The 25686-nt window shown below is 34.0% G+C and overlaps 2 protein-coding genes across 4 annotated transcripts in view; both read left to right on the top strand.

Moving 5' to 3' along the window:
* Positions 1-25686, top strand: part of LOC126688813 (pleiotropic drug resistance protein 3-like) — an 83633-nt gene that overhangs the window by 19893 nt on the left and 38054 nt on the right. The window lies entirely within an intron of this gene.
* On the top strand, positions 21294-25003 carry LOC126688814 (transketolase, chloroplastic-like). 2 transcript variants are annotated; one of them, XM_050383678.1, is made up of 7 exons: positions 21294-21652; positions 21794-21884; positions 22358-22463; positions 22558-22840; positions 23092-23240; positions 23342-23532; positions 23897-24041. In XM_050383678.1, the coding sequence occupies exons 1-6, from the start codon at positions 21437-21439 to the stop codon at positions 23517-23519; spliced, it is 1023 nt and encodes a 340-aa protein (XP_050239635.1). In that variant the 5' UTR covers positions 21294-21436; the 3' UTR covers positions 23520-23532; positions 23897-24041. The 2 variants fall into 2 exon arrangements, with proteins under 2 accessions (XP_050239635.1, XP_050239634.1); XM_050383677.1 differs by lacking the exons at positions 21294-21652; positions 21794-21884; positions 22358-22463; positions 22558-22840 and having other exon boundaries at positions 23102-23240; positions 23342-23415; positions 23897-25003.

The following is a 25686-nucleotide window of genomic DNA, read 5'->3' as shown; positions in this document are numbered from 1 at the left end:
ATCTTCCTCTTGGGTACAACACTTGGCTTCTAGAGGTTTGTTAAGTTTAGTGATGACTTGCATAATTGAGTGTAATTTATCATTTCTCAACTTTAAACTTTAGTCTAATTTTATTTATTTTGTTGATTTTAGACTTGATTTTTGTTATTTAAATTTTATTCCAGATTTGAAGAAAATAAAGATTTACTCAAATAAAAGAGATGTGAAGCAGCTAGAGAGAATATTTTTGGCCTTGGAAGTTGGCAAGAAAAAGAGAATAAGGCACTTAAGAAAAAAAGAAGGGCTGAAAAGAAGAAAAGAAGAAAAGAAGGAGGCGCTGAACCACAAATAAAAAGAAGAGGGCTGAAAAAGTATTTGGGCTAAAAAAGTTCTTGGGTTGAAAAAGTATTTGGGCTGAAAAAATAGGGCAACACGTCAAAAAGAAAAGAAAAAAACGTAGGGCTACAAGAAGACAAAAAAAAGGAGGCGCTAAATGAAGTAGAAAGGAGGCGCTTAACAAGAAAAGGAGTGCTGAACAGAAACAAAAAAAGTGGCGCTGAATAGAACCAAGAAAGAGGGCTGAAACAAAAGAAAAGAAAGAAAGAGGGCTGAACAGAGAACAAAAGAAAAGAGTGCTGAAGCAGAAAGGAGGGCTGAAGTAGAAAAGACACTGAAAAAGATTCTTTTGCGTTCAATTTTTCCTTCAAATCTTCTCAGAAAAATTATGGTGAATTCGTTTATGTTGAATTTAATTTTTAGCATGAACTAAATTTTCTTTATTCTAGGAAAACGATGTAATCTAGTTCCGAACTATGCTTGCTTTTCTATGTTAATTTGAACAATTTCTCTTCATGTTTGTCTGATTTATTCTAAGCTTATTGCTTCTAATTAATTGGCCATTAATTAGATGATTTTAATCTTGTGATTTGTTGTCGAAAGAGGGAATTATAGGATAGATTTTGAATATTTCAGCATAGGTAAATATAGAGATCGAAAGACTTGTATGAACCTATGTAGTATTAAAATTGTTAGTTTTAATGCTTTCTTACTTTATTAAATTGCATACTCTTGTGTAAATTGATGAACAAGAATGTTTCCAATTGACTGTCGAAAGAGGCTTTTGGAAGAGTTTGGAGATTGCTAACAAATAGAGAGAATTAAATTCAATTAGCTAGATGAGTAAAGCATAGTGAGGGATTAGGTGAAATCGATTTCCTAGAAGTTTCTTTCTCATTAAGTTGATTTTCAAGCAACATCTTTCTTTTCCTCTGCGTATCTTTTATTTAAATTGATTTTATTTTGAATTCCAATTACAAAAACCTTAGTGACTTCTCTAGATAAAATCGAGATTAGCATAATTTTGGTATTTGTCAAAAATAAGTTACCAATCCCTGAGGACGATACTCTTCTCATCACTTTACTATAAAATTACGATACTGTGCACTTGCAGTTTTGCACCGATCATTTAGTGTCCACAGAAAATTTTGATTGTGTTTCATGTCAGTTAGGAAAATAACCAGGTTTGCCTTTCAATACTAGTGAATCAATGTCCCTTGATATAGTTGACCTTATTCATTCTGATGTCTGAGGGCCTTCCTTTGTCTCTAGTATTGGTGGATCTCGATATTTTGTTGATGATTATTCCCGCTATAGCTGGGTTTTTCATATGAAATATCGTTCTAAATTATTGCAAGTCTATTCTAATTTTGCAAAAATGGTTGAAACTCAATTTTCCAAACGTATCAAAATTTTACAATCTGATAATGCTCTTGAACACACTCAATATGCTTTCCAAGCTGTTGCATTCCTATAGCACTATTCATCAACTAACTTGTCCAGGTACCTCTCAGCAAAATGGTAAAGTTGAACGAAAATTTCGTCATATTCTTGACACTGTTCGTGCTCTTTTTCTTTCTACCAAAGTTCCTACTCCTTTTTGCGGTGAAGCTGCTCTTCATTCTATTCATGCTATTTATCGCATTCCCAATCCTATCATCCAAAATCAAACTCCATATGAGCATCTTTTTGGGTCACCTCCAGACTATCATCACCTTTGCTTCTTCGGTTTTGCTTGTTTTGTTCTTCTTCAACCACATGAGCATAACAAACTTGAGCCTTGGTCTAGACCTTGGGCGAAACTCAAAAGGGGTATCAGTGTTATGATCTTTTCTCTCATTGTCTTTGTATCTCCCATAATGTTGTCTTTTGGGAACATCACTCATTTGTCGAGCTCTCTCACTTCCGTGCCTCCCTGTCTACCTCCTCTGTAACCGTTAAGCCATCTCACAATGAAGAAGTAAGTGGTCTATCGTCTCTCCACAATGTCGGCACATAATGCACCAGTCCACAAAATCCAATCCCCTCAATCTCAAGTTATCACCCGTTAGGATCTTATTCCAAGCTACACACCAAACAAAAAAAAGAAACTCGCCTAGGGGCCTTTGCTCTCCATATAACTTTCCAAGGAAAGACAAATGAGGGAGAATCCCGCAATTTGTTATAATACTACTGGATGTCAAAATCCCCATTAGGCTTCAACTTCCATCTCATCTAGTCTCCAACATCCATTGGAGGAGTATTAGCTCCCAATATATGAAGAAAATGTAGCCCTTCATCCATCTCCCAATCATTAAATTCTCAAACAAAATGAACATCCCAAATTCTTCTATCCTTCGCCCCCTGCCTTGACAAAGAAGCTTCTATTGATACCTCCTTATCAATGGCAATACCATACAACCTTGGGAAAGCCAATTGAAAAAGTTGATCCCCATACCACCCATCCTGCCAAAACCTCACTCTATTCCCCAATCCAACAACAAACTGACAATTTTTGCTAAAATCCTCCCATCCCATGTGAATACCTCTCCACAAACCACACCCATAAGCTCCCTTACCCAGCTTTGAGATCCATCCCCCCCATTCTTCCCCATATTTTGAAGCTGCCACCTTCCTCCATAACCGATCCTCTTCCTTAACAAACTGCCACAACCATTTCCCCAATAAGGTCTTATTGAAAGGAGTAAGTTTCCTTATCCCCAAGCCACCATTGGCTATAGGCACACAAACTTTATCCCATCCTACCAGATGAGTCTTGCTATTACCCCATAGAAAGTCCCTTTGCAACTTTTCAATTTTATTAGCTACATAAGTAGGAATGGTGAATAATGATAGAAAATAGGTAGGAAGATTAGAAAACAAGTTTCTCTCTCTGCACATGTTCACAAACACTTTTACCCTAGGCCTTAAACTTCCATTTGAAGTTCATAACTCTAAATTTTGTTTCCAATATATTAACTTATAAACACTATTTTCTCAAACCTGAAAAAGTAAAACAAAAACTACCCTATAATAACTTGCAAATCACCTATAACAAAACTTAACTACATTGACTTGCTATACAAAATTACAAACCATCATACAACTGTAATTTTCTTTTAGTCTTCATATAATAACTTTGGAATATTGTTTGTCCTACATTACAACAGAAAAGGCATTGAATGAGGTAACAAACATAATGAAATAGATAAATACTACCTAAAAAAAAGTACTAAGGAAGAATAAATTACTTTATAATTATGCGCTATGTATTCTCTTCAGCAGTTCCATCTCCTCCCTAATAAAGTTAGTTAAGCAATTCCATCTCCTCCCCATTGGAAACTTCAGGATCAATATAGCACAACTAGAAATATGAAACAAAAACAGAATATTATGCCCACTGTCAAATTGCAGTACATTGTCAAACTATAGTAAGACTAAGCACCAAAGTTTACTAAAGACATATAACCCCTCTATTTATGATAATTTTCATTACATAAGATTAAAGGTGGATTATAATATTCAAAATATTACCTACAGCCATCAAAAACTCATACTTTAAGAAATGATAATATGTATTTGTACAATGATCATCTATTCTTCATGGTTAGGATTAATTGCATTTTGTCAAGTGGAATGCTGAACAACAATTGCTGCTCTACTATTGTTTTCTCTTCACATTTAAGTGCCAAAAGGAAATTTAAAAAAAAAAAAATCATGGGAATATAGACATTATCCGCCACCAACAACTTTATTATACCCCTGTTTTGTCCTCTATATTCAACGAGGGCCAACCCTAGACATTTTGAGGCCTTAGGCAGGAACTAAAATGGAACCTTTTTTTTATTATATAATTATGTATTAATTAAATTAATATTTATTTAATATTTTTATATTATAGTAATATATTTCATTTAAAATCTATTATTCTTGCTTTTTAATATGTAAATTGACCAATTAAATTTTTGTATTCAAGTTCTTCTGACATCTCATTTTCAATCGATAATATAGGTAATCCACTAAATCTTTCTTGAGACATTGTCGATCTTAGATATGATTTTATTATTTTTAATTTTGAAAAATGTCTTTTGGTAGAAGCAACTGTAACAGGTATTATTAGTAAAATTCGATAAGCAATGCATGTATTTGGAAATGAATCTAACATTTTTATATAATTTAGTATGTCAATTGGAGTATATTCTTTTATTTGTAAAATTTCTTTTAAAATTTTTAACTTTGAAAGTAAATCTAATCCATCAATATCATAATAAACATCATGTTTGAGAAAATATTCAAGATTAATTTTTCTTCTTTTTTTTTCTTTTAAAAAAAAAGTTTTTCATATCTAGATGCATACTTTCTAGTAGACATTTCTAATCAAACAATATATTTATAATGATTGGAATATTTTATGGGTACCAATGTTTATTAGGATATAGCAATATATCTAATCAAACAATATATAATCAAACAATATATCTAAAAAGTATTATTGTAGTTTCACTGAATGATAACAAGTATTTAGCAATCTCAACTTACATAAAAATATATATATGTATATATATATAAAGACGCATGATTAAAATTAATTTTTTTTTTAAATTCCAAAGCCAACCAGAAATACAAGTGTACAACTCCACCCACAGCCACACAAGTCTTATTAGATCATAAGATTCACCCACAAAAAAACAAAATAGATCCTATTACATATAACCAAAAAAAAAAAAAAGCTAGAATTTAAAACTAAAAACTTCAAGGCCCAGCAGCCCCAGCCAGAACTCAAGCACTCAAGTAGGCCCACAACTCCATCTAGAAGTCTTAGTAGACAAGACTCCACCCACAGTAAAAACACAGAATCTGCATAATGTAGCAGAAAAAATCAAATAAGAAAGAGAAACTCAAAGAAAGAATAAAAAAGTACCTGGAGAGTATGTGATCAGATCGGAGGAAGCCAACCAGCAATAGAAGGATTTAAGAGTAAGACCAGTGGAGAGAAGGAATGAGAGAGGCAGAGAGCAAAGCTGAGGTAGAGAGGCGGAGAGCAAGAGTGAGAGAGAGAAACGGTGATATGAGTAAATTTTAGGGATTTGAGATTTTTGATTTGTGGTTGTTTTGTGGTTAATTTTTTAGACCGGAGTTGTATTTTATCTGGTTAAATTTTGGTTTGTCTAGAGATTAATGATGTTATTTTTGAGACAATTGATTTTATTTAGACCATAAAATTTTTTGGGTACCAATGTTTATTAGGATATAGCAAATTTTTTGTTCATTGGTCACAAGGATGTATCATATTTTTTGGATTTCATCAAAAATTATTTTTTCCTTACTACCCTTCTTTTCCAAAATTTTGGGGCCTCCCTTCCACTTAGGGGCCTTAGGCAATGGCCTAATTGGCCTACTGGAAGGGCCGGCCCTGTATTCAACACTTCTAAGAGGCATAAAAAAAAACTCAATAAATCTTCACGTTGGTCATGCCAATATGCACTAAAAATATGAAATAAAATAACAATTTAAAATAAGATAAATTTGAAGAAACAATTAACAAATAATAGAAGTCCTATAAACAAATAGAAAGAAGTTCAAAGTGTGCCATATAAGAAAGGTGAAGAAGAATTAAAAGTTTAAAACCTGTGTTAATGACAAATTGTTGTAGACAATAAAGGCTATCCTGCAAAGAAGATTTGCCAGCCACATTAGGTCTACCAATCATGTTGAAATTGCATCTTTTGTTGCTAACACTTTTGATTCTCTCATGTCTCATTGCCTCCCTACTCTTTGCTCTCTACATAGATTGAAATTAAACAACACAAACAGAAACAATAGACACCATAGGTTAAAATTCAATCATAACTCTGAAACAAAGAAAGAACTGATGAGGTATATAAAAAAAAAACTTGAGGAACATTAATAGGTCTATGCCAATTAAAAATAACTAATGTCCACACCGTTATAATTCCACACAATCCAAAGGCTCCAACAAAAGGCAAACACAAATAGAGAAACCAAGATTTTGAATCAAGAATTTAACAAAAACACCAAAAGCACGAATTTAAAAATGCTCATTACCAAAAAAAAAAAAAAAAAAAAAAATTTAACCCAATTACTATAGCCAAATCTAAATCTAACTAAAATGAATAAATCCAAACCTATCCAACCAAATGACTAAACATAAAAATCAATTTATGGCATAATTTAAAAATGAATAAACAAAAACCTTTACCTGTAGTGGTTCTGGCTACATGACAGATTCTCTACTTGTCTTCACAACTTACTGTAATTTCATGGTATTTAAATACCAAAAGTAATCCACAATTAGAAAAGTATACTAACAAATGTAATTGAAATTTGAGACCAAAAAAAAAACTTTAGAACTTGATGCATTTCCTTTTACTATTATACTTTTAGATTTCACAATTTAAACCCATTAAAATCCAACATCAAAAACAACAAAATCAAGACTTAAAAGTCTGTTTTTAAAAAATATATAGAGAAAGTTATTCTATCAGATTTCAAAATCCCACAATTTCACTCCCCTTAAAAAAACAGAATAGGTAAGAGGCCAATAAAACTCAGGTAGGATTTTCATATTGTGAGTGTTTTCCCTGATTTTAACAAATAGAGAGGAAAAGGGTTATGAATCCAAATTCCTAAATTGATAGCAAACCATAATCAAAGAGAATATAAGGAAAAGAAATTAATACCTTTGCTTTGATCAAATTGGAGACTCTAGATCTCTAGAGAAAGAAATTGAATGATTTAAATCCAAAAGAGAAGAATTCACAAAAAATTACCGAAGATATTTAATAAAAATAGTCAAATATCATAATTCCGATTTCCTTAAACCTAATTTTAGGAAACAAAATCTCATTGCAATTGTATAAGTGGAAAACATATAACAAAACTAATTTAACTTTAAATTTGTGGAAAATAAAAGTCAGAGAAAGAATAGGAACCCGTCGGAGGCATTGTTAATCAACAATCAGAGGGAACTCTTGTTAATTTTTGAGTTTTAATCAGGAACCAAAATGTAACTTTGAAAATAGATAAAAGGCCAAATTTTCATTCTAAATTTGGGAAAAATTTTGAAAGAAAAAGAATAGGTACCCATCAGAAGCATGTCGTAATGGGCGGGGTAGACTCCTCTTCGGAAGTGAGAGACATCTTTTCATTCTTGATTGCAAACTGTGGAAATATTTCAATGGGCTTTTGTTTTTTCTTTTTTATCGGCAGGCAAAATCTTTTCTTTTGGCCGTTTGTGTTTTAACAAATGGAAAGAATGGATGATCGCGTATTTTGGGTTTCAGTTTTAGAGCGTGCAGTTTTTGATCTCTCGATCTCTCTCCCCTTCTCCGTTCTCTGTAGCACAAGTTTTTTTTGGGAGTATTGCAAGCCCTTTTAATTGTATTTTAACCGGTTAGTTTTCCTTTTATACCGAGAGGCTTTTAAATGGTGTTTTAACGTTGCCAAACAATATAATTTATTGCTTTTTAACTTATACGTGGCTGAAATTTAGATGAACATTTTTCCTACATGACAGCACCTCTTTAATTGCAGGAAAAGGCTTCTGCTATTATATATAGTATATGATATGATATGATATGATATAGATTCGTACTGTACGTGTTTGAATATTGCAGGTCATTCATCCGTCTAAAGACCCAAAGGTGGAAGTTCCATGATGTCAAATACCGTATTTTCCGGGAGCTATATGAGCAGCAGCTATCTCATTGCTCTATAATGGCTCAAGCCTTGGCTTAGTTAATGTGACACTTGGCCATGATGTCATCTGGATGATTTGATTAACTAATTGCATTGTGACACAATGCTTTTGTTTTTTCTTTTGGAAAGAAATGGATGCACGGTTTGAAGGTTAGATTGTGAAGCTTTCATATTCAAATAGAAGAAATTCAATAGAATCAATGTGTATAGCCTTGATTTTCAGCATCACATTGGAGAAAAATATCAAGAAGAGAGTGGAAGATATGAGTCGAGCAATGATAAGGGAATTAAAATATCATTAAAAAAAATTTATGTATAGTGGCTCATGTGGCTTGAAACATGTCTTTTCATCTATGAATTAATTTTTTTTTTTCTTCGAGGAACATCTATGAAAATGATGACCCCTGCTTAGTTCCATAAGTGCATTTTGCCAATTCAGCTTCCAGTACAAATCAGTTGGAATTCCTGAAAGGTCGTTCAAGGAATTCAGTCATTATATAGATCTTAGTTGTAATCTCATATTACCACCATTTTAGGGTAATCACATTACTTAATCTAATATGTGATCATATCGCTTTGTTGCCAACATTGTATTTCTTTTGACGTCAAACATTTGTTCTAATTCCCTACTCACTCCCTATTTCACAAAATCTCACAACATTTTTCATAACAAGTTTGTTTTCAGTTTTGGTGGGTCTCGAAATAATCTTTATATTATTTTATCTTGACTTATGGTGGATTAACACATCAACAAGTTGATAAAATGTAGTGATATTTTGTTGTGGTCATAGAAAAACTCAATTCCTATTTCAAAATGCAATATACAAGATCATGTAGCCCCCCACCCCCCTCCCCCTCCCCCTCCCCCTCCACCTCCCTCCCCCAAAAAAGTTACTTCCTCTCTAATAGAAGATTTTTTATTTTTATTTTTTAGTAAATTAAACCAACTCTAGCTTCGACTAAACTTAGCTAGCATAGAGGGGTTGGACAAGTCCAAATATCTACTGTGAGTGATGACCCATTGTGTAATGTTACAGGTTGGACCTTTATTAGCTTCAAAGTTTTTGTGAGATATTTTTTACAAAAAATTTAAATATGGGCTGGGTCAAGTCTTTCTTTAGTACGGATCCTGTCTCTTTAGAAAGAGTGATGGGTTCTATTGCAGCCCACAGGGATCCATAAGGAGACTTGAGATCATGAGAGTGAAGGATGGTGGAGTTAATAGGCAGCGCTTCAATGCTGCGATGGTTATTGTGGTAGATCACTTTCCCCAGAAATGCAGCCACCAAATGAAAGTGCATACTTACATGGCTAATTTGTGTGTGTGCTTTGTGAGTAATTCTTAAGTATTCTTAGAGAACAATAAATAGCTTTTCCTCCTCTCATATTCCCACTTATTAAATTCATCATGATGTTTACCATAAATATGAGAGAAGAAAACATTATTTCACTATACTCCGGGAGTACATAAGTATGAGACTTTGGTTGGCTGCTTATCTGGACTCCAAAATTTAAAGTTTAGGACTTCACTATTTGGTTATGTGTTGTCTAACTCCATCTAAAAGATTGTTTAGTTGTTATTTTTTGGTCCTCAATCAAGATGGCTTTGCAATTAAGCATCATTATCAACTATTAATGCACGGTCATCAACCCATTATTAGTAGGCCCATGGGCTAAAGGGCTGATACCAATTTCATGGTGGGCCCAATCCATAATGCTCGGGAGATTGGGCCTCGGATTGGTTAGTTCTCAAGGTCTAATCTTGTCCGAGGTCCGATTTGAGGAGTACCTCGGTAATGCCTTGGGGGATATCGCTGCCGAGCAACATTCGGCATCTATTATAAGTCCCAAAGCCTGAAATCCCCATTTCCAAAGTGGGGCCCAAGTCTGTTAGGAATAACCTGAAGGGCCACACTTGCACGAAAAATACTAAACCTAATCATTCCTAATCCACTAAGGGTATAAATAGGGAAAGAAGGAGAAGAAGTAGGGGTTGGACACTGAGAGTAAAGAACTAGAACATTATGAGCCGAAAGAGTGAGAGAAACTGAGAACAAACAGTCATAGGTGGAACGTAGGTAACCAAATCAAAAACACTAACTTTGGTTCTAAGGAACTTCCCATTGTAGGATATCCATATACCTACCATAACAAATAAATTGTGAGCCCAATATAGGAGTTAGCCCATTAACCAAAAATTTAGGCTTGTACAATTAATTTTCTATGTTACAATAAATTCTTAAATAAAAGAATTAAACATCAATTTAATAAACAAATAATGAAGTTAATTTTAGTTTAGCTCTCGAACTGCACATGTCACACTCATCATGGTGAAGTTCTATTTTTTGTCCATAATTTTTCATGATTTATGAATCCTAATGCATAAAATTATTTATTAAAAAAAAGTTTAGCTCTCAATACTCAAGAGGTACATGAACTTTTTTTTTTACCTTTTAAATTGATGATATTTTTTTTAATAAACAATTTTATGCATTAGAATTCATAAATCATGAAAAATTAAAATTCTTTGAATTTACTTTGGATTCAAACTAAGAAGCAAGTAGTTAAGTCTAGCTCTTATATATAAATAATATATTTGTACTAAGATGAATTAATTCAATTGATTCTCTATTTTTTTTAATCTAAATGTCTCTTGCTTCTTAGTTTCCTTTTCTCTTCGCTTCCCAAACTCTCTTATTTCTCTTTTCAGTTTCTTGTTCGTTGCTTTTGACTCAGTCATTCATCAACCTTGAAAACGCACACTGGTTAATAGACAAGACTATAACTTCCCAAGTCTTGTGGAAGTTCCGAGCAAAGACCAAAAGACTTGGCGAAACACACGATGGTTGATGAAAGATATCTGCCATTAATTTGTATGAGAGAAAACAAATTACGACTATTCTTACTAAAAGATTCAATAAACCTTGAAAACGTGTAGTTTAGATTAGTAGACTTATTGTTAACATTTCACAAGTCTTTGGTCATTGTTTGGAACTCCCAAAGACTTTGGAAAGCTGAAGTCTTGGAAGTTTGGACTGTATAATAATTGCTTGATGCCAGTAAATTGTTCTCTGCCATCACCTCCCTTACACAATGAATTGGCCATTTTTTCCTCTCATGTACTGTACATAGTCACTACTGTTGCTATTGCTAGCTCTTTGTTTTGGTATTTACTCCTAGTCATGTTGTTGTTGTGTGGAAGTATCCCATTTTAAAAAATTTGTGTAAAAAATTGTGTATATATATATTATCATTTTTTTTTTCATAATAAAAAAAGTTTAATGTGACTATACTCAAGCATCCAAAGTGGTTTTATTTATTTATTTTAAAAATGAAAACAATTACTTAGCCATTTATTCCTTATCGTTTATGGTACAACTATTTTGTTTAAACGGAATTGGTTTTTCTTAGGAAATGCTTTTAAAAACTTTTTATTAAAAAAAAAAAAGCACAATAGTAGTAAGAAAGTTTTCTAAAATAATTAATTAATAAATAGACCGTTATTTGAGAATTTTGTTTCAAAAAAATTCTTGGCCCCCCAAAAATTAAAAATCAACCCTGAAAATTGAAATTTGTCCTTAAAAACTCAAACATTGAAGTGGCCACTTAAATTATATTTGGTTATACACTATAACTATGTATTTGGTTTGAGAAATTGGCTTGTTGCTTATTTAGACTACAAAATTAAAGTTGGGATTTCAATATTTGGGTATGTGTTGTCTAACTCCAGCTAAAAGATTGTTTCGTTGTTTTTTTTTTTTTTTTTTTATCTGGTCCTCAACAAGATGACTTTGCAATTGAGCATCATTACCAACTATTAATTTTCAATGTTACAATAAATTCTTTACTAAAAAATAAATTAAATATCAATTTATTGAAAATTAAATAAATTCTCGATCCTCATGATCTACATGAACTTTTTTTTTTCTTTTAAAATGATGATATTTTTTTTTAATAAACAATTTTATGCATTAGAATTCACAAATAATGAAAAATTATGGACGAAAAATAGAACTTCACCATGATGAGTGTGATGTGCAGTTCATATATAAAACCAGAAAAAGGGGTTTATGAGGAAACACTTGATCTAGGCTTGCTTCTTGATCAAGTGTTTCCTCATAATCCAAAGTAAATTAAAAAAATTTTAATTTACTTTGGATTCAAACTAAGAAGCAAGTAGTTAAGCCTAGCTCTTATATATAAATAATATATTTGTACTGAGATGAATTAATTCAATTGATTCTCTATTTTTTTTTAATCTAAATTCTCTTGCTTCTTAGTTTCCTTTTCTCTTTGCTTCCCAAACTCTCTTATTTCTCTTTTCAGTTTCTTGTTCGTTCCCTTCGACTCAGTCATTCATCAACCTTGAAAATGCACACTGGTTAATAGACAAGACTATAACTTCCCAAGTCTTGTGGAAGTTCCGAGCAAAGACCAAAAGACTTGGCAAAACACACGGTGGTTGAATGAAAGATATCTGCCATGAATTTGTATGAGAGAAACAAAATACAACTATTCTTACTAAAGGATTCAATGAACCTTGAAAATGTGTGGTTTAGATTAGTAGACTTACTGTTAGCGTTTCACAAGTCTTTGGTCATTGTTTGGAACTCCCAAAGACTTTGAAAAGTTGAAGTCTTAGAAGTTTGGACTATATAATAATTGCTTGATGCCAGTAAATTGTTCTCTGCTATCACCTCCCTTGCACAATGAAATGGGCATTTTTTCCTCTCATGTACTATACAAGTCATTTCTAGTCACTATTGTTGCTATTGTTAGCTCTCTGTTTTGGCATTTACTCCTAGTCATGTTGTTGTGTGGAAGTATCCCATTTAAAAAAAAAAAAAAAAAAATTGTGTAAAAAATTGTGTGTGTATATATATATATATATATATATTATCATTGTTTTTTCACATTAAAAAAAGTTTAATGTGACTCTAGTCAAGCATCCGAAGTGGTTTTATTTATTTATTTTAAAGATGAAAACAATTACTAAGCCATTTATTCCTTGTCGTTTATGGTACACGTATTTTGTTTAAATAGAATTGGTTTTTTTTAGGAAATGTTTTTAAAAACTTTTTATTAAAAAAAAAAATAATAATAGTAGTATGAAATTTTTTTAAAAATAATTAATTAATAAATACCTTTTTTTAGGAAATGCTTTTAAAAACTTTTTATTAAAAAAAAAAACATAATAGTAGTATGAAATTTTTTTAAAATAATTATTTAATAAATACCCTTTTTTTAGAAAATGCTTTTAAAAACTTTTATTAAAAAAAGAAGAAGCACAATAGTAGTAAGAAAATTTTCTAAAATAATTAATTAATAAATAGACCGTTATTAAAAAATAGGTTTTGCTATAAAGTTGAAAATGATATTCTATTAGAATCGTAGGCTTGATTACCTTCCCACGTAGATCTATCATTATAGAAAAACAGAGGTTCACCGTCTATGGACTTTTTTCATCTATTTTATACTAAAAACCTATTTTTTCTATTTTACCCTACCATTTTTTCAAAGTACCCACATTAGTTCATCTATTTTACAATTCCCTCTATTTAAATACTAATATTTTTTAATTTTTAGTTATTATTTTTCTTTTGTACTTATCCCTTTTTCCAAAGTACTACTTTTTCTTTTGTACTTATCCCTTTTTCTTTGTTCTTATCTCATTTCTCACTCAGACCAAACTTTGTCCTTCTGGCTTCTTCTACTTCTTTCTTCTTCCTTTCATGGTAAACTCCTCCTTCTTCCTTTCCTCATAGTCAAATCACCTCCCTCCACAAGCATCTTCTTCTTTCTTTTCCTCTCATGGTCAAATAATTTATCCACCATAAGCACCAATCTCCACCACAATAATAAAAAACCCACCAGCAACACAAGAATCAAAACCCACAAGCACGGACTCTGTCAACCCACAAGCACTGATCTCCGCCGCCAGCATTGATCTGTCTCTCTATTGGTTTGTCTGCGTGGGTGTGTTTGTGTGTGGGTGTGTTTGTCTATTTTTGTGTTGATTTGTCTGTGTGTTTGTGTTTGTGTGTGGGTGTGTTTGTGTTTGTGTGTATCTGAGGAAAAAGACGATGAGGAGAAGGGAGAGAAAAAAAAGCGCAAAACATGAAATTAATAAAATAATGGTATACAAAAGCTACAGTAATGGTGTATATATGCACGGTTACTGTAGCAAATGTATAAATATACACAATTTTAGAAAGACTGATGTGGAAGATTTTTGGAGTAAAATTTGTGTACTACTTAAATTTGTGTTCTTCTTTGTCATCACATGATCACCTCCAATTCACGAAGTGAAAACAACTGTTCTTCTTTTTTGTCTCTTTCACAAAAACTTGGCCATTATTTCCTGTCATGTACGGTACAAGTCTTGTCTAGTGTGAATTGATAGCTCTCTGTTTTCTCCATTTTCTTGGCCCCATTCATTACTTGAATGCAAACCACAATATATATATATATATATATATATATTTTTTTTTTTTTGTTTACGTCGACAGGAGTGGAATTTTGGGACGCACACGCCTATAGACTTCCAAATTCGTAATTGTTTCTTGTGTAATTTAACTTACCAACTAAAAACGAAAAAAAGAAAAACTGAAAATCTTCAAAGTGAGATTGCCCTGTTATTTCGCAAGGAAAAACTTAACAATAAATCCAAAGAAAACTTATTTCATAATTTAAAAAAATGGTGAAAAATGTTGTATCTTCAAGGGGATGTTTAGTACTGCTGTTTAAACAACAGTTTTCACTTTCAGTGTTTAAACACTTAAACACGTTTTCCTACTGCACTTTTTAACCCACGCGTATTTCTACAATACTTAAACAATAATACTAAAAATCTCTAACCAAACGGGCCATTATTGATTTAAGCCCGTTAATGCATTCTTTTTTTGATGAACCCCGTTAATGCATTCAATCTCACTTCTATTCCTATTTTTAATTAATTACTAGTCGCATACCCGTGCATTGCGCGTGATAATTTTTTTAGGACGATCTCATTAAATATGTTTTTAATACTATAATTTTAGTTATTAACCATTGGTTTTTCATTAGTTTTTAAGTTAATAAAAACCTTAAATATACTTCTTTTACCTTTATACACACACACACACACACACACACACACACATATATATAGTAAATCTTTACACATACCTTTAAGAAAACTCTATATATTCCACTTTTTTGGATGCATAAAATTATAGACTACTACTCTATAATGATAGTGGCTAATTAATTTTTTTTTTTAGTGATCTCATTTGTAACGCTTTTTACCATTATCATATATTTACTAGCTGATGATTTGCATAACAAAGACGATAAATGAGATGTAGCATTGTTCATTAGATTTTCGAAAGTAATAGTGCATGATATATATATAAGGTTAAATGAAATGTCAAAAAATGGATTTTTAAATTTTCTAACTTTATTTCTTATGTAATTTCTACTACTATCAGAGAACATCTCTTTTTTAGTTATGATTAATATGGTTTCCATAGTTAGAGTTTGATTAGTTTTAAATTTAAATTTAGTACTATGATTGTATTTAATTGTTGATTGTTGATTTAATTTTTTAAGTGAATTTAACGGTTTATGTTACTACACTGTAAAGTTTTTAATGTTCTCCACACGGTAATCTCTATTTTATTTTTTACTTCTCCTTACAACCTATTTGTTTTCCAATCAACGATTACTAATTGACGTTTGGTTTTTTTTTTTTTTTTTTTTTCTTTATCTACTCTTTATTACTTTGTATTGGTTTTTTTCTATACCATCTCTCTCTCTCTCTCTCTCTCCATTGGCAACCTATCGTTTTCCAAAATTTGATGATGATTCTATGATATTAAATATGCATTATTAGTTTTTTTTTTTAATTTTTTTTAATTTAGTGTTTCTAACTTGATTTGTTTTGTATTTTATTCTTCCTTTGATGCATTGGGTTTGAGAATGGGTGTTTCCCTAGCATTACTCCACTTAATGTGGACAATTTTTTTTATTTAATTTAGCCAAAATATTATATTTTAAATTTTTTAAAATAAAAAAGGAGTGGAAATATAAATAATTTAATGATATATATGGGGGATGTGATTGAATTTAAATGTTAAATAAATGATATGAGAAAAAAATAAAAATAAAATACATAACGATAAACACTAACTTATCCAAATAATTCTATGTAATATAATAATAGTACATTCTGTAAGGACTCAATTTGTAACGACCCAAAGTGATACTGGGTTCGCATGGAAAAAGGCCCAAACAATATCATTTGTAGAGCGTGGGTTTGAAAGGTTAGGCCTTGATCATCGGACAGTGGTTAGTCGTGGTGTTTATACAGAATTAAACCGTGTTCGCTTGAGGAGTCTTTCTCCTTGAGGCGGTCTGGGAGGCTCTGGTTCTTGGCCTTTTTTCCCAGCCTCCTTTTTTTGGCGCATCAACCTTCACATTATATAGCCCTTCTGGGTTGATCTTAGCCCTCCATTTATTGATCAGGCAGGTGCCTACTTCAGTACCTGTCCCATCAACTGCCTCCCCTTGCTTTTTGTTAGTTGCGATGATCGAAGTCACCCTATTCAGGCGTCTTTTCTCATTAATATGGTTAGGACGTTGGCGGGTGCATTTAATGTGGAGGGGACGTATTTACCTTGAACCAGTTTTGCACCGTACCCCCACGTGGGTCCCATTTTACTCGCCTCTTCTTCAGGGGGCTTTTTGGGGGCAGCCTTCAACGAGATGTTGCTTTTCCCTTTGAAGTCTTGGAGTGCCGAGGACAGGGTCATCCTCGGCTGTGCCCTCGGCATTTCGGCCTTTCCTTATTCGTCCTCAGCAAATACCCTTCTCGGCACGGGCCCTGGGCCCTAGTAGAGCGTGGGCCGGATCATAAGTTTCCTGGCCCCACACATTCTTATATACTGTTTTTTTTTTTTTTGAGAAAGTCTTATATACTGTTTTTAATTATGTTCGATAAACTTAAATTATGTTCACAAAGTTAACATTCAATAGCATGTTTGAGTGACAAAGCGGTAGTACTTGCTACATGTACAATACCAAGGAATCGCTCTATAATAATTCCTTCTTTGTTCACATAACGAAGAACGAGGGCCATTTGTTCTTTCACTGAGATATCACGTGACTCATCAACTAATATTGAAAAGAACCCATTGTCAAGATCCTTGATGATGGCTTTGGATGTTTCACGTGCAATTGCATTCACAATGTCTTTTTGAATATCAGGGTGGGTAAGCTTGCAATTTTTCGGAGCTTTTGCAACACTTCATTGACAGATTCATTGTGATCCCCCAAAAATTGTACAAGCTCAAGGAAATTTTCTTTATCACTTGAACCTTGAGATTCATCGTGACCACGAAAAGCTAATCCTCGGCATAAAAGGAATCTTATGCAATCAACTATTGCATTTAATTGAATTCGATATTCAATTTTATCTTGATTTGATTACTTAACAAAAACACTTTGAATGTGTTGCTTTTCCTTCAATAGATCTTCACTCTTCTAGACAGCTTGGTAATGAGCACTATTAACTCCTCCAACATGGGAATTTAACTTATCTTTCTGATTCCAAAGTTTGAATCCCTTCGTTACAAAAGTGTCACCTCCTCCTTGCTTACCAACATCTTGCCCAAATAGGTAGCAATAAAAACAAAATACTACATCTTTGTCTATACTATATTCCAACCAGTATCTATTTTTATACCATTTGGATATAAATCGACGGGGCCTTCCAGAAAAATAAGATATAGGGTAATCATCACTGTGTAAAACAGGTTGACAAGGGCCTTTTGTTAAATAATATCTTCTTATTTCATCATGATGATTAGGATGATAAGATGATATTTTTTCTCGTAGCCCAGGATCTGAAGGAAGATTCTCTAAGTTAAAGTCAACACGAATTCGCTTAGAAGATGAAGATGAATCTTGCGCAGGAGCTGAATCTTGGGTACATGGTTTTCTTATCAAATATTTGTCCATAATTCTAGCAAAAGAAAAAACAATAAACTATAAGTTTATTTGAAATATTAATAAAATTATTAATTATTGTTGTTTGGTTGTTTCATTAATTTGTTTGTCTTTTATAAACTATAATTTGTTACATTATTGTTTCATTAATTATAAAATTATTAATTATTATTTAGCCTAACATAATTTAATTTATTTATCTTTTATAATGTATTGGTTAATTATACTGCTTTAATTATTGTTGTTTAGCGTAACAATAAATTATATTACTTTAATTTGTTTGTCATTAATTATATTGCTTTAATTTGTTATATTGTTTAGTCCCTTGTGCACATTACACTAAAAGAGCCAAACATTATACATCCCATGTGCAGCATAATAAAAGCAGTGTAATGTGCAACACATTACACTGCTTTAATTATTATTTACTACCCGGCCCCCTGTGCCCATCAGCCCATCTATCCCTACCCCACTCAACAGACAAGCACAAACCGTCCCCCAATCACAACCTGCCAATCAGAAAATTTCACAATCACAATACACATTACTAATCAATATCTCACCAACACCAACACACACTGAGTCATTGACCAACAGGCAACAGCAACGGATAAGAATCATAAGATAAAGCCAAAAAACAGACAAAAAGCAAAATAAAGTTAAAGAGTAAAGATTGGTTCCCAAAAAAAAAAAAAGAGAGTAAAGATTCGGTAGCCAATCAGAGTCTTACAGTTCAAAAGAGAGAGAGAGAGAGAGAGTTACTGAGTTAGAGACTAGAATAAAGAGAGAGAGAGACATCAGACATTTTCATTTCATATTTTTCATTTTAGTGAGAGAGAGAGAGAGAGAGAGAGAGACTGAGAGACTAAGAGAGAGTCAGAGAGAGAAATACCTTGAGGCCGAGCACCAGAGCAGCTGAGACGGTGAGATCGATCTGCGATCTGTGATCTACGATCTACGTCGATGGGCAAGCGATGAGCGACGATGAGGGGCGAGCGAGCGATGACAACTAGACGAGGACGACGAGCGATGGAGCGAGCTGCGCCTGCGAGTGACGTGACCGTCTCACTGTGGGTTTGGTTTGCTCTGGGTCTGGGGTTTGGTTTGCTCTGTATTTGGTTTTTTTTTATTTATTTATTTTTTTTTATAAACACCTCTGTATTACAATGTTGGGTAATGGGGTTTGGTTTGCTTTTGCTCTGTATAGAGTATAGACTGTATTGATCTCTGCCAACGATGTGACCGTGGTTTGATTTCTGATTTGCTCTGTACTCTTTTTTTTTTTTTTTGGGTGAGAATCCATGGGTTTGCTACCTTCGTATTATGTTGGGCTTGGCTTGCCGTGGGCTTGGCTCTGTTACCAATTTTTTTTTTTTTTTTTTTCAAATTTTAGTTCAAAATTTTTTTTTTTGGGTTTTTTTTTTTTTTTTTTGGCTTGAAAGTAGAACAAATAATTTATTATTATTATTTAATTTGAGGGTATTCCTAATTTTGTGATTGAGGGTGTTCCTAATTTTGGATTGGAGGTGTTCCTAATTTTGGATTAAATATAAATATTTTTCAGGGTGTTCCTTATTTTGTACGTGGCGCTGCCACTGTATCCCTGCACTTTTCTCTTCTCAAAATAAGTGGAAAAGTGAATAAGTAATTCAAATAAGCTTAAATGGTTAAGAATCATTTTCATATATGTAAGGTTGAATTTATTCAACCATCTAATTGGCTTTATTCCGTGCCAAATTTGCTTGTAATTCAGCATTTAGTAACCCTGTATTTAGGTGGGTTTGTTGTAAGGGTAGTGAGTGAGATAGAGTGAAGATTGCTCAAGAGTGTGCAAGAAAACAGAGACTCGCGGCTGGGACTCGCGGGTGACTCGCGGCTGCAAGCCGCCAGAAGCAGCACACGTGCCAAGCATGCTGGAAGATGAACAGTCATGCTAGCTGGAGCACTACAGGACAAAACAGGACAATTGGCCATACGGTTAACTCGCGACTGGATCTCGCGACTTAGTCAAGCCGCGAGGTCAAGCCGCGAGCCACCCCTGTTTTGTAAAACCTGACGTTTCACATTCCTCTCCCACTCCAGTATAAATACCCCTTTCACCCACGATTGAAAGAGAGCTTCCAGAGAGAATTTTGAGAGAGAAACCCTAAAGAAAAACAAGATTGTTTCACCCACAATCTATACCTTAGAGTCTCTTCAAATTCCTCTACTCTCTTCCTCTCCATTGTCAAATCCTTGAGAGGCATTATACTAAACCTGGTTCTCACCATCATCATCACTGTGAGACAGTTGTTTGGATTTCTGGGAAGCAGTTAGGAAGGAACCAATCTTCATTGGTTGATGCTACGGTCTAGTAGCGGAATTCGGGAAGCTAGAAAAGAAAAAGGTTCGGCGCAACCTCGTTGAAGCAAGAAGCTTGGAGGGCTTAGGTGCACTGGGTAGATTAGGCTTGGAGGGTCTATTGCTGTCCTTGTATCCCAACTGTATTTTCTAGTGGATTGTTTACCGCTTGGAGGGCGGCGGAGAGGTTTTTCGCCGAGGACTTCGGTTTCCTCTTCGATAACACATCGCGTGTTGTCTTTGTGTTTGCATCTTCCTTCCTCTCTATCTTTGCCTTTTTATTATCTGCTGTGGTTTTATTTTGTTATGGCTTAGATAGTCTTTAACCAATTTCGTATTATAGCATGTGTTAAGTTTCCGCACACTAGTTGTTTGTCATATTGCTTGTATTGGTTAAGTTGTAATTTAGGGGTCTAAACGTTCAAAGGTGTTTTGTACACGTTTTTGAACTTTCAATATAGAACCAAAAGCTATGACATAAAATTTATATCCCTGCACTTCCTCTGCTCAAGATAAGTGGAAAAGTGAATTCTCGTGGATTATGACTTCCTCTATTTTAGGATTTTGGTTGAAGTAGAGCCAACTCAACATCTTTCTATTTGGCATGCACAGCACGTGTAGACCAATGCGACGCCCAACTCAGCTTCAGAGTTCAGACACAATATCGCACCTTTGACCCTAACATTCGCCACATGCATGTATCTTAGTTAGCTTTCTCATCTCCAACAAGCTTCACCTCTCTCTCTCTCTCTCTCTCTCTAACAGGCACAAAAACAAAGAGAAACTAGCCAATTCTCCTCCATGACTCTCTCTTCACTTCTCTTGCACCCATCTCTCCCTCTCCTTTCCTTCAAATTTACAACCCAAAGTAATAATAACAACAAAATCAATACACTCCCAACTCAGTTCAAACTTCAAACCATATAGTTGCCTCAAATCCAACCATTCTAGCATAACAAAATCCCACAAACTTTCTTGCCTTGAAGAGCTCAAACAAGCTTTCCCATCCAAACTATCAAACCAAAACAATGACACAGAGCTAGACGACGAATCATTTCAGGAATTGGTTGATAAGCGATGCGTGGACAATGTGAGAATGCTTATTGTTGATTCGGTGCAACATGCCAAGGCTGGCCACCCTGGTATGGCGCTTGGAATGGCTGAAGTGGGTTATGTGCTATATAGGCATGTCATGAGGTACAATCCCAGAAACCCCAAATGGTTTAATAGGGACAGGTTTGTTTTGAGTGCTGGCCATGGTTGCTTGCTTCAGTATGTTTGCCTTCACATCGCTGGTTTTCAATCAGTTCAGGTATATGCATATTTCAAATTGTGGGAGTAGTTTTCTAGACTTTCTAAAAAACTTGGATGATCTATTTCAAATCCTATGCATATTGCAAAATTTTCACTCTATTCTCATCAAGCTAACTAAAGGAGGAACTTTTCCTCCCAGTTGCAAGATCAACAACGCTTGTGTAAGCTTGGGAGTCGGACCCCAGGTCACCCTGAGAATGTGGTGACAGATGGCATTGAAGTGACAACGGGTAAATTCTTGCCATATAAGGTGAAAAATTGCACAATATTTTTTACAATTTGTTAAGATGATAAACTGTGATTGGAACAATGTCAATTTTATAGAAGTGACAAACCATACATATGTGTAGAAGAAATATACCCATAGATGGTATTAACACTATTAGCATGAAGTACTAAAAGTAGATTCAGGTGAAATATTGCTGATTCCACAAATAATTAGAAAATCCTTTCCAATCAGTTGTCTTGTATTCATGATTAGCTAAGAAAATGTTTACTTTAACCGGTAATGTCTCCAAAATTCATTTATCTCAATTCTTACCACTAGGTATCGCATAAATTATTTAGGCTACAGGTTGAAAAAGGCATAACCATAATATAATTGCAGATTTTAATACGCAATTAATGTTATTTTATTATTGGAGTTAGGATTTAAGTGATATACTTGTTTAGTTGTTTAACTAATAACTGTTCTTGATAATAGGCCCCCTTGGACAAGGTGTAGCTAATGCTGTCGGTCTAGCCTTAGCAGAAGCTCACTTAGCAGCAAGATTCAACAAACCTGATGCTATTCTTGTTGACCATCGGACGTAAGTATAAAAACTAGTTCCTTTTAACTCGGACAAAAAAATTTGAAATAGCATGATATGTTGTCTTTGAGAATCTATCGATTTGTCAATGCAGATATTGCATCATGGGTGATGGTTGTGCAATGGAAGGCATATCTCATGAAGCTGCATCCTTGGCTGCTCATTGGAAGCTTAATAAGCTTACACTAATATATGATGATAATCATAATACCATTGATGGACCGACAACCTTAGCATTGTCTGAAGATATATCTACTCGATTCAAGGCTCTTGGTTGGAATACAATCACTGTGGAGAACATACACAGTAATATGAATTCATTCAAGGATGCCCTCTGTTCTGCTTTCAGTGAAAATGAGAAACCGACTTTCATCAGGGTCTGTAATCTAGTAGAGAAGAATTTTTTTACTTCATCTTGGCATCATAAACTTACTGATTATTCTCATAATTTTAAATTTACTCACTAAATGGATAAAGTTTTGCAATATTTTGTGGATTGAACAAACTATATATATTTAAGTAGTAACAGATTATCGTAGCATGCTTTGAAATTGAACCCCTTAATGCTAATTTTTTCTATTCAACTCGTTTGATAATTTATTCTCCTTTTCTTTTTTCCTCTCTCCAGGTGAAGACACTAATAGGAAAATTGTCCGGGAAGGAAGGAACATCGAAAGCTCATCATGGTACCTTCGACGAAGATGATATGAAAAAAATGAAACAAAAAGTTAATTGGAGTGATCGTGGGCCATTCCATGTCCTTCCTATGGTGTATAGGTTTGGGTTATTGAACTTATACATAATGCTTTAGAGCAATTTAATTTCTACCAGAAGGGGAAGAAATCTATGATATAATTTTCCTTATTACTTTGTTGCAGGGAGTTGCAAATTCAAACAGACCATGGAGAAAGACTGGAGGAGGAGTGGTACTCTAAGCTTAACTACTACCAAAGTAAATATCCAGAAGAGTCTGTAGAATTTAAAATTCTCCTCAATGGAGGTCTAGTTCCTGGCTGGGAAAGCTCATTGCCGGTTTTTTCACACAACTTCAAATGAGAGAAATCACTTGGTATCTTTGAGATAGAGTACATTAGACATTGATCATTTGTTAAAATAATGGTTAAGTTATTAAATTCACACTTTCCTATAAGTTTAAACTCTTGGTACAATTGATAATTTATCATGCTATCAAATTATGTGATCCTAAATTCAAATACTATCTCTATTCTATACTCCATTTAAAAATTCCACATATTGGCTCCACTTATTGAGGGGAGAGTGTGCGAGAGGAAGTGTTAGATTAATAATTAAATTGATATTAAGTTAACTATTTCTAGAATGTTCCTGCTTCTTTTAGTATGTTCCACCTCAAAAAGATTTATTACAACATAATTGTGTGAGTTTACAAGTCTGTAATTGTTATGGTCTCACAGAAATGGTCTGCATCAGAACCAGTAGATGCTACTCGTGGCTACTCAGAGAAGTGCTTAAACCAGCTTGCCAAGGTGCTTCCAGGACTAATCGGTGGAAGTGCAGACCTTGCAACATCTAACAAAGCTTATCTCCACGATTTCAAAGACTTCAGCCAGCCCAACTCCCCATGGGGCCGCAACAGCAGGTATGGAGTTCGTGAGCACTCAATGGCCGGAATTTCTAATGGTCTGGCATTGCATGGAAGTGGTCTCATACCATTTGCAGCCACTTTCCTTATATTTTCTGACTACATGAAGAATTCAATCCGACTCTCTGCTTTAAGCAAATCCGGAGTCATCTATATCATGACACATGACTCAATTGGTCTTGGGGAAGATGGCCCAACTCACCAGCCAGTGGAACAACTTGCTGGCCTTCGAGCTGTGCCACGGCTTCTAGTTTTCAGGCCTGCTGATGGCAACGAGACTGCTGGAGCTTACAAAATGGCTGTTGCAAACCGGGATGTTCCTAGTCTTATTGCACTATCAAGGCAAAAAGTAGCAGCACACTTGGAAGGAACATCAGCAAGTGGAGTTGAAAGAGGTGGGTACATAGTGAGTGATAATTCTGGGAATGATTTGCCAGAAATAATGTTGATTGGTACTGGATCCGAGCTATGCCTTTGTGAAGGGAGTGCCAAGATGTTAAGGAAAGAAGGGAGGAGAGTGAGGGTGGTTTCACTAGTGTGTTGGCGGCTCTTTGATCAACAGGCAAAGGAGTACAAGGAGTATGTCTTGCCCCCAAGAGTTTCAAAGCGAGTTAGTGTTGAGGCTGGCTCACCAATGGGCTGGAGGGAGTACGTGGGAGGACAAGGTTGGGTGATTGGAGTGGAGGATTTTGGAGCTAGTGGGGCTTATTTGGATACGTTTAAGAAGTTTGGTTTTACTGAAGAAAATGTTACTAGGGTCACTAAGTCCTAGTTATGTGATTAGCAGCTGTTGTTGTTGTTTTTTTTTAATTGATACCATACATGATAATAATTTTTTCCTTTATCATCAAGTTGATACGCCAGTTGGTTTTGGTAGAGATTGGAATCAAATTTTGGTATCTTATTCAACAATAAGAAATTTTATGAATTAAGCGAATTAGAATCCACAAATGGTATTAAAGAGATAATACATTGGGGAGACTCCAATTGAGTAGTTAATAACATATAGGAACGTACCACTTGACCCAAATGGTCAAGTTAATGAATTTAGGCCTAATTATGTTTTATATTGACTATTCATTCTTGCCATTATTATTTAACATGTGACTTTATTCACAGATGTATACCCAATAATCTCCTATTCACGTGTGAGTTATTGCCTCTTTGCGGCTTAAAGACTACTTTGTGAGCTATGAACAAGTCCTACTAGTTTTTCTTTGTTTTATAGGTTTTTTCCTTCATCAATGTGTCATCCATGGGCCTATCTTATCCATAAGAATCATGTGTCAATCTATACATGGGAATCTCACACTACCAAGTCTATGAAATCCATATACCGTTCTTTTTTATGCTCCTTTATTGAGCCTTTTTCCAAGATCGTCTTTGTGTAGGCATTATGAGCTTATATAATAATACTATGCATACTTGTGTAGACTCCAAGTATACGCATTCATTCTTGTTCCAATTGGAAAAGAAACCTTGAAAACCTTGTCACCCACACACCATTTTAGGCTCGAATACTGCAAGTTGGGGAGATGACGTATTGGGAACGCTCCAAATGATTATTTTTTAAAATTTTATTTAGAAGGAAGTGACAATTAA

The sequence above is a fragment of the Quercus robur genome, chromosome 6 (assembly GCF_932294415.1).
Source record: "Quercus robur chromosome 6, dhQueRobu3.1, whole genome shotgun sequence".
In the NCBI taxonomy this organism is placed as follows: Eukaryota; Viridiplantae; Streptophyta; class Magnoliopsida; order Fagales; family Fagaceae; genus Quercus; species Quercus robur.
This window is presented reverse-complemented; position numbering and strand designations above follow the sequence as displayed.